The sequence below is a fragment of the Dryas octopetala genome, chromosome 6 (genome assembly GCF_963921425.1).
Source record: "Dryas octopetala chromosome 6, drDryOcto1.1, whole genome shotgun sequence".
In the NCBI taxonomy this organism is placed as follows: domain Eukaryota; kingdom Viridiplantae; phylum Streptophyta; class Magnoliopsida; order Rosales; family Rosaceae; genus Dryas; species Dryas octopetala.
Genome location: NC_141371.1, coordinates 13,458,897 through 13,469,578, shown reverse-complemented (window position 1 = coordinate 13,469,578; position 10,682 = coordinate 13,458,897). Strand labels below are relative to the sequence as shown.

Below are 10,682 nucleotides of genomic sequence, written 5' to 3'. Positions count from 1 at the left end.
CGGTGTAGGCAAACTCGAGCTCCCTCGCCGGCGATCCGTCAAGTCCGGCAACGACGAGGCATTAGACCGGTTAGGTTCTTCTCGTCTCTTCCTCCTCTATCTATCCATGGCCTTTTCTTTCCCATAAAATCCACAGAAACTCAAATGCAGCCCGAAGTCCGATCGTCATCTTCGGCGGTGACTTCGAGATTCCGGCGACGTCGCAACCACTCTGCACTTCCAGAAGCTTCCTCTCGACGTGGTGAGTGTGATGGTGGTCTCCGATTCTCCAACTGACCACCGTGGACGGCGAATCGACGCTGAGAAGGTCTGAGACTTATCGCCGCCGTTGCTGACGATTCCAGCGGCGGATTGAAATGATTTCGGTCCCATTCTTCTCCCCTTGACAGTTTCTCTCTACTGGTATACAAATTTTGGTTCAATTGCATTGAATTTCAAAAGCCCTAATTTGAAATTGATTTGTGCATCTGTTTATGAAATGTATAATTTGTGAATCTGTTTTAATTGAATTTGTTATAAATCGGATAGAAATGTGGGGTTTTTAATTGATTTATAAGTATATACAAATTTACTTCATTTACTGATTAAACAGTTTCAGTTCATGAAACATGAGTTTTAAATGAATTTTGAATGAAATTATGGTTCTGAAATATGATGAATCAAATTTGCAGGTAGAAACAGATCGAGGCAGTGGCGACTATCGTGTACTCGTCGCGCGTGAGGTGATCGGACGATGTTGTCTAGGGTTTCAGTTTCACTAAATTCAATTTCACTGAATTCAGTTTCAGTGCATTCAATGAACTGAATTTGAATTCAATGAATGCAATGAAATTGAATTCACTGAAATTGAATTCAGATTGAAACTGAATTTAGTCTATAGTTGTTTGATAGGTTCACATCGATGGCTTGCTGTGTTGGCTACTCCTCTTATCTCGATAGCTTGTTGTATTGTTGTATTTTTTTTTTTTTGATAAGGTTGCAGCTGTGTTCTTTTTAGTGAAACAGAATTCAGTAAAGGTGTAACTGTTTTAGTGAAGTGTAATTGTTTTAGTGAAGGTGTAATTGCCTTTTAGTCAAAGTGTAATTGTTTCATCACTTAATTCAGTTTCAGTAATTGAATTCATAACTGAATTCTTCAATTTAGTGTAACTGAATTTCTGAAATTTAGTTTCAGTGTAATTGAATTATTGAAATTCAGTTTCAGTGTAACTGAATTCTTGAAATTCAGTTTTAGTGTAATGAAATTCAATTTCAGTGTTTGATTTTAGTTTTAGTGAAATATTGAGTTTTAGCAAAAACTTTAATTCCAGAAAAAAAAAAGTTTCATCAAAATTTAGTTACAGTGATGTCAACGTGCGTCAGCACGTATCAGCATACGTTAGCGCGCATCAGAATGGTAATTTAGGATTATAAGTTATAGGAGGTTTTGAAAGAGTTTCTAGATGGGTGAGGGTTTAGGCAAATTTTTTAGGTGATTAGGGGGTTTAAAATTAGGCACTATTATAATATTATCTTAATTTTATATTATCTTAATATTATAATATTAGCATATTATTATATTATCCTAAAATTAATTGTGGAATTTAAATTATATTAATCTAATAAAAATACATCAACTCAAAAAATAAAAAATAATCAAATAAAAAAAGAAATTCTTTATTAGTGTGTTTGGATGAAGGAATTTTAATTTTCATAGAAATTCATAAATGATAGAATTTAAAACTCCGTTATTTAAATTTCTATAAATTACATTTTCTATTGTTTGAATATATGTATATAGAATTTTGTAAATGACATGAATTACAAATTTTAATTAAAGCCCCACCGACTACCCACCCACGCCACCACCTGCCCCTCCCTTTGAGTCTCAACCACACTCATCTCTCTCTTCCATTCTCTCTTATCTTCTCTCTATATACTCCCCATCTCTTCTCTGCAAATTAAAATTCCTTCACAAGATTGATTTTTTTTTTCTCCAATTCCAAGAGCCTAGCAACCAAAGACAAAAAAAGCATCTCCATTAATTGCATTTTCTTATAATAAACTTGGAAATCAAGTTGGGATCAGATTGATGGGGATCCCAAATAGCAGACCAAACAAAGATTAGCCCAACATATTCCAATCACAATCGTAACTGTTACCAAACAAAAAAAAAAAGAATGGCAAAGCTGCAACGGCTGCCGGTGGAGGGAAGTGAGAGAGAGTTTAGAGAGAGAAATAAGAGAGAAAAAGAAAGGGGAGGAGGTTATGAGGGTGGTTGGAGGTGGCGTGGGTGGAGATGGGTGGGCAGTGGGCTTTATTTTTGTTTTTCTAACCTTTAATTTCTTAATATTATTTGTGGAAAAAAAAGTTTGTAAATGTGGCAAGATCTAAGTCACAAATTATTATTAGAGGGCTGAGATCAAAAGTCAGGTATAGTTTAGTAGGAAGAAAACTGACAAAGGATCTAAGTCTAGATGGTGGTTGTGGTGGGTGGGTCTTTTTTCTTAAAATCTCAAATGTCATGGAATTTGGAAATGACACTTATTTAGGTGAAACTTAAAGTCAGAATTTATGACTCTCAAATTTCATAATTTTTTCCGCATAGAATTCTAAGATTTTGGTGTTAATAAGGCCAAACAAGGGAATTTGAGATTTTCATTTCTCAAATTCTGACTTTTAATGAAATACCGAGTTAAATTTCTTTATCCAAACACACTGTATAGGTACATTTCAATTGTACCAAACGATCAATGGTTTGTCGGCGTTTTTAAATTGTAACACAAACAATCAATAAAATGAAAATAAAATATACTCGAACTGAAATAACACATTAAGTTCTATAACATAATTGACATCATTTTGAAGAACCAAGTACAATTTTTTTTACACTAAGAATCCACAATAGCATAAGCAAAACGATATATACCAACTATAAATACTGTAGCTGAATTGAGAAAATTTTAAAAAACTAAGTCCAAAATTATGAACTGTAACTAAATAAACAACACAAACTACTATAAACCTCTGCTAAAAACATTTTGTAATTTATCTATAATATTTTGTAATCACTAACTATGAAAGTACTGGAAAAAACAATATTAATATTAACTAGAAAAATAGAAAAAAATAAAAGAAAAAAGAGAAGAAGACATGTACCTTTGTCACTATTTAAGTATTTATTTCATTAGCAGCGAGCAAATGTCCCAAATGTTTTTCTTTCAAAAAAATTCCATTAACATGAAGAATGGAAAGACACCATATATATTCTTGAATACATGTATAATATGAAATAAAAAACCTAAAAAAAATGACCATTTGAATCATCCAACTCTAAAACACAATGTGTGTCCGGATTTGTAGTCTTCACAACCTCAGAATACTAAGCTAACTTTTGAAAAGATGCCTCCTCATTACCATGAACAAGAATCTTAACCATCTCTTTACATTTCCATATGTGATATCCAAACCATAATTTAGCTTCACTTGCTTCATAATATCAACAGATCTCAATGATTGTTCAACTTATATTTCACAATTGATGAGACAATTTGTGAACACATCATTTCACCTTTTTGCTCACAACGAATACATGACATGTATATATGTTCATTATTCAAATTACGAATATAGAAGAAACTATTTCCTTTTACATAAAGTGGCATAAACTAATAAACATGTCATTTACACCCATGTGAATTCTTCTTAAAACATTCAGCTACAATATATTTTTTATTATTCTTAGCATAGGCAAATTTGAAACCCAACTAAAGAGCATATTAAATGAAATTTAGTTACACCACCCTCAAATTTCTATCCAATATGATCAATATAACATTCACACTCGTTAGATAGATAAATTTTACATTCAGAAGTTTCAAAATTACCTAAATATTGATTTGGCTCAATCAAACCATCAAAATCTTCACAAGATGAACAACTTGCAGCACTCTTATTCTTAGAAGATGAATAACTATCACTTTTTAGATGCTGAACTAGGCTCACATACTATAAGAAACACAATCAACAAGAACACCATAATTCACCAATATATCAATGAATGAAACTTTAAAAAATGGCAAATAAGCTAACATCAAATGAACTTCCATATATATTGCATTCCAATTAATTTGCAAAAATCAAAATTCGGTAAAGAGTAAGATAGTTAAGCTAAATTTCCATTGTCTCAAATAGTTGAACTTCACTACAAATCTAATCATACCTAACATCAAGAAGCAATGAGAGAAGAACTAATTGGCCATCACAAGTAACCCTTGAAATCACACAGTATCCATTAATCTACAAATAGAAAAAAAGCAAGAATATAATAATTACTGGCTCACAAAATGAATTAAATTGTAACTGTGAAAATAAAACAATATTTTAATCCTAAATCAATTACAAAAGCAAAAACTGAAATTGAAAATGAAAACAATCACTAAAATTGAATAAATTGTTACTAAATTTCAACAAAAAAAAAATCTTCAATTATTGACAATAATCAAATTGTAACTAAATTTGAACAAAAAATTGTAAACATAAAATGAAATCATTCAAAAAAATCAAATAGAAAATGAAATTGTAAATAAATTCACAATAAAAACAAAACAGATACATACTGCAACATGCTAATCAAAAACCTCTAGATCAAAACAGCGAACAAAACTTTGCACATAAAAACTATTTGAAGATCAAAGAGCCAAAATCAAAATCTCTAACTTCGGATCAATAATTCGAAGATCGAAAGATCAAGAGTTCTAATCCCTCGATTTGAAGCTTAAACTCAGCTCTTTTTTTTTTTTTGGCCAAGAAACTCAGCTCAAACAAGTATGATTTCATACAAAAAAAATAACACGAAATAAACGGTATAATATATGTTCGAAAATAGAGAGGGCATAATCGGTATTTTTAAAAGAATAAAGTCAACATGCACTCAGCTTGATAAAATGGGGTTATAAATTAACTAAAGTCATGACAGGAGGCTATGAAATTAACTACAGTATAAATAGGGGTAATAAATATTAGGCTAAATTTCACTTTTAGTCCCTGTAGTTTGAGTTAGGTTCCACTTTCATCCATGTAGTTTGAATTGTTCTAATTTTGATAATTGTATTTACATATTGTTGCAATTGAAGAACACACTAATATTTTTTTACCATTAATTCGTTAAATTAATTATTGAATCGCTAACGATATATATGTAAAGAGTAATGTTATTTGGATTAAATTAAGTGATTAAATGAGAGGGACGAAATGAGGTGTCACTGAAGAGATGTGGAGATGAAGACCACATGGAAATGAGGACCATCTCCCCAAGTAACACCTCACTTGATCCCTCTCATTTGGTCAAAATAGCATTACTCATATGTAAAGTACATGACCAAAATCAAAATGGTTTGTAAAGTACATGATCTAAAAACACAACAAATTTGACGATTTGATAAACAAAAATGTTAATATGTCTTTGAATTGTAACGATTTGTGAATTACAGGACTAAAATCATAACAATTGAAATTGTAGGGACCAAAGTGAAACTTAGCTCAAACTTATAGGACTAAAAGTGAACTTTGGCCCAAATATTAACTATTTTATTAAATTTTCTTTTAAAAAAGACATGTGTCTTTCTAAAAAAAAAAATACATGTGTAAATTTACTATTGATTTATACCCGTTAGGGTGTATATGAACTTATGAACTATGAAGGTACACCCTGGAAGGCTGGAAGTGAGTCAAGTGACCCAAGAATTGTCCATAAATATATTTTAGTAAGTCTTTTTTTTTTTTTGGTCGAAATGTTAGCAAGTCAACTCGAGGTGGCATTTGGATACTGAGGAGTTTATTTTTGTTAAATAAGGGTAAACTTGAACTATTTTCGTTTTATTTTCTTTTTGCTGAGAATCATTTTGTTTTGTTTTTATTCCTTTGACTTGGCGTTTTTAGTCTCTCCCAAAAGAGGCTGAGATTGATTCTAAAATGACTTTTCTTCAACTTGGAAACCAATTCGGAAGGAGCAAGAACAAAGAGCCAAACAATGGCAATGCCATGGGGCATGACTGTTTGGATGGCAAAGATGGTGTGGTTGGCTCTGACTGGGTGGGTTTCCTCTTGCTTGACTGTTGCTGATGAGGTTGCTAGCTCCCTCAGAACTGGGGATATTGGCCCTTTTCATGTTGGCTGATTCTACTCCCAAATTCACCAATTCAAAGCTCTGGTTTGTACTTTGTCTTCAGGACCCTACTCTTTAGTTGTCTTATGTCTCTTTGTCTCTGTGAATTTAGTTGATCGGTGATAGCTTTGGTAGAATTCTAAACAACCCATTGAAGATGGATGTGTATTTGTTTGTGTGAAGGTTTGTTTGGTTGATTCCGGTGATGGTTTTGTTGGATTATATATGATATATGATATATATATATATATATTTAAGCTTTGGTTCTTCATGTGGATGCTAGCAGAAGCGTTCATGGTGAACTAAAATATAAAGGATTTTGAAGTTAAATTTCCAACCCATAAACCAAATATAGCCAATTGGATAGAGTCCCAAATCAAAATCCTTGTAGGACTTGTGTTTAAGAGTTACATATATACTGTCCCTACTAGAGAAAAACACTCTAAGCAAGAACTCGTGCTTATCCCTGTTGGAGCCAATCCACCTCCTGATCCGGTTAGGGTATGATGGTGAGAATATGTGTGGTTTCAGGGTTTCTAAAAGTTGTAACAAGAAGGGTATTGCTTGGACATTTAGCCAAGCAACAAGTTGGGGTAAACATGTTGCTGTTTCGGATGCTGTGAACGGTAAACAAGAAAAATAGCTAGGCACCTTGAGTTGGATGTGAATGTTTGTTGTGGAAAGATGAAATCTGGGGTCCTATTAGCTGAACTTGGTTTGTGAGACTAAATCATGATTTTTTCTGTGGATTAAATTGGGTATAAACTGTAGGAAGGATATCACACCTAGATTTTCAAGCACACATCTCTGGTTAGATTGCATCATTCAAAATCTTAATAGCTACTGAAATTACTTGTCCCTCGTTGATTATAATAAAATTTGCGTCAGTTTATATAGTTTCTACTACTCCTAATTCTAATTGGAGGTTATAAACTATCAAAAAACAACTCTACTCTGTAACTTACCTAGAGTCAATATAAGATATGTGAGCAACAACTACAGTCAATGTCATGTAAGTCTATCAACTAACAAAAATACAATTGATTGTTAAGATTTTATAAAACATAAACAATAATTAAAATGAATTTTACCTAAAATTAAGACTCAATAATAAATAGAGTAGCCTACAAGGGATGCTAATAAGGTCCAACGGTCCAACTTTAAAATCAAACTCAATTGTGGGAATATGTTCATATTGCTTTTTGGTGAGATGCTTGTTGTATGCATCACCAATCCATCCTGTCTTTTAATAGGTAACTAAGTACTAAGGGTGTTGTATTTGGAAGTTCATTAATCTTGACTGAGAATATCATTTTACTATTGGAGATGTGTAGAATTTAAGAATTGTGTTGACATGTCCTGCAAACATGATCTCTCAAGAAAGCAGGGTTTTAGTAGGTGAAGTCTAGTGCTAACAGCATGCCCGCACTCATGTTCAGAAGACATCGGAAATACCTAGCTACCATTGGAATTGAGATTGGCACTAATCATTCTTTCTTTTATTTAGTGTTTCACAATAAAAAAATAAACAAAGAGTTTGTCATTCACCCATGGCAATGATGAGTTACAGTTAGGTATCTATCAATTATGTGCACATTACCAAACCTTATTTCTCTCCCATCTACTTTTACTTGGATAATTTGCCTTTTGGAACTTTACTCTTTTGAAATGAGTCCAGAGAATGACTGCAATAATTACAGTAAGTTCATAGCTATTATTGAAGTATTGTATTTAGTTAAAATTTTCAAAAGATCGGTTGTTAAGAGGATCATCAAAACTGAGAAGATAACCACGATAGATCTTAGCTAAGTATAAGCGATGCCTCTCAAGATTTTGTACATTGTTGATCAAGGCTAAGCGGTAAGTATTTAGGACAGACCCCTCAAGTTCATTAATTATGTGCATAACATTTATTTCGATTCTTAAATTTTGGGACAAATTGATTCTCTTTTGTGCTAATTATCTCTATGATGTTTCTGCCCTAGCTACTTGGATGTCATCATTAAGTCAATTTCATGCAAGAAACTTGGGTGTGTTTGATCATTGTTATTCCTCTATTGTTTTGATCTTTGGTGATAATGTGCTCGGATTTAAAATGAAAATTGTTTTTTAAATGAGATGGGAGCGGAAATGGTTGACATGGTGAAATTCGTAATTGGGCCTCTTTTGTTTTCTATTCCTCCAACAAATGAAGTTGAAAAATGGAACTGTTAGAATGCTTTCTATTATCGGACATACTATGAATTACTTAATTTTCTTCTTATAACTTTGATGTGAATATCTGTGCTTTTCCCCCCTTGATTAATTACTTGTTCGACTCACATGTTTTTTCTTCTCATGTATCTATTTTATCCCCGGGTGGGCACAGTTTGGTTGGTTTGGGTTTAACCTGCCAACCAACCCAAATTGATCAGCTTGTGACTTTTCACACCTGAAACTGACCAAATACAACTACAAACAACCCAAAAAGAATTGGGTTGGGTTGCATCTTGGGCTTCAAAATAAATTACAATTATAAATTTTACTGCTAGGGGACCATTAAAATGGCACAAATAAGAAATACTGAATAGGACCAAAAATATTTACAAGGCCAACACACTTGAGCCCAATTGAAGAAGCTCAAATTCATTTCTATTTGATATGGGATTTGTGAAATTGTTGGGATGGCATTTCTCTACCTCTACCACCCAAAGGGTACCAATTCTCTCTACCTCCACAACAATTAGATATACAATTCAATAAAAGCAAATATGGCTCAGAATATATGGCCAAGACACATTTTCTGAGCCATATTCTAAAAGCAAATGTGTTGTGCCTCAGTGGTACAATGCTTTTCCAAGTTTGGTAATATTTTTGGAATCCTATACAACTTGGTTTGGGTCAGGTTTTCTGGGTTAAAAAATAAATAAAAACGGATCCCAAACCAAATTTGTGGGGTAGAATCGGTTAATGACCCAATTTAACCTGCATTATGTGAAAAAAATGAATCAACTTGGATGTGTTGGGTTCGGTTGACCAGTTAAATACCATCCCCAAATTTTTGCTTTATTAATTCATATATCTGAGATACTTCATTAGATTTCAATTATTTATCCATCAGTTCTGTATAACAACACTTTTTTCTTGTATGTGCTCAGAGCTGTGAAGGCCATAGGTAGGATGAAAGGACAGTGGATGTGTGACATGGAGATTCAAGGCTATCTCTAATTTCATTTTTGTGAATGCTGTGAGTAAATTTTTTTAATGGATTTGTAATCTCTTGTTTCATATTAATACAAAATTATAGTTGGGATTTCCATTGTGCTGGAAAGTTGTATCTTCTTGTTTTTGGTTGGAACACCGCTTAGTGAGTTGGGTACTCTGACTTTAAAACTAATTCTTTATAATGGGAAACCTTGTATAGAAGAATTCCCGAGTTCTGACAATGGTTTGGTGCTAATTTGGTGGCTGTGCAACATTTTCCTGGGGAGGTGTTTCAGTGAAGACACTGTACTGTTCGGAAACTTAAAAGCCCAGAAATAGAAAACTGGGAAGCCATGGGACCTAATTGACTTATTTTCTTTGTAGATTCAAGTTGATAATGCAAGAATATCAAGTGGTGCACTTGAGAGAAGAAACATCACTTTTAGGCAGGCGTTAGAGGTTTGCCTTCCATGGATACTCTACAGTTTGTACTTACAGGTGACCCATGTTTCTCTTGCGGCGTTGCAAAGGAAAATGAATGGGAATCCATGGCAGGTGATTCTTGTGTTTCGGTTTTGATTGTTTGCTTGTTTGGCCATGCTTGCCCCTCAGCATGTAATATTCTCCACCCAGATGATCTATGCGATGTATCTCGCATAGTAGATTAGTCTATCCACTTAGCATGGACTAGCTATCGGGACTGGCATGGACTAGCTTGGCATGGACTAAGCTAGCTAAGAACTGCCTTTATGTTTGGTGTAGTGCAGGACTAACAACCTGGATAATGAAAATAGTCATGTCCTATGTTTGGTGCAGTGCAGGACTAATAAGTTGGAAAATTAATTTTTGAAACAAAATCATAAATCTCCATATTTAATTTTGAAAATAATTAAACATATTAATTATAAAAAAAATTTCAATTTAGTTTGAAGACCTAAATAATTAAATTATAAAATCTCTTAAAATAGTTTCAATGCAATAAATTGGGGTGACCACTTTTAAAATGCTATAACTTTCTTATTTACTGTTGAATTTTTGAACAATTCCAATATTGTTTTTATGACATTGTAAAAAATGCATGAAATTAAACAAATTTGGGATCCAACCAATTCTCTCTACAAATTTGGGATCCAACCAATTCTCTCTACACTGATTTAGTGATTCCCAAAGAAGCCCAACTCCTCGGGTGCAAGTCTGATTTTTGTTTTAACAATTTAATAATGATAAAAAGGGAAAAATAAAAAAGAGATAAGAACAAAACCCACCAAAAAAAATTGGAAATAAAAATCAAGAAATTAAAGAAAATAAAAACATGAAAAAAAAAAAAAAGGAAACGAACCCAGAAAAATCTCAA

The 10,682-nt window shown here is 32.9% G+C and overlaps 1 protein-coding gene across 1 annotated transcript; it reads left to right on the top strand.

Moving 5' to 3' along the window:
- The first annotated feature begins 5,901 nt into the window (after positions 1 to 5,901).
- Positions 5,902 to 9,461, top strand: LOC147282577 (uncharacterized). Its single transcript, XM_086248034.1, has 2 exons — positions 5,902 to 6,190; positions 9,283 to 9,461. Exon 1 carries the CDS (start codon positions 6,011 to 6,013, stop codon positions 6,155 to 6,157), a length of 147 nt encoding a protein of 48 aa, XP_086104160.1. The 5' UTR covers positions 5,902 to 6,010; the 3' UTR covers positions 6,158 to 6,190; positions 9,283 to 9,461.
- Positions 9,462 to 10,682: the final 1,221 nt, after the last annotated feature.

Excerpts from the sequence above, each read along its gene's own strand:
- LOC147282577 (XM_086248034.1), top strand. The coding sequence starts at position 6,011 with ATGGCAATGCCATGGGGCATGACTGTTTGGATGGCAAAGATGGTGTGG.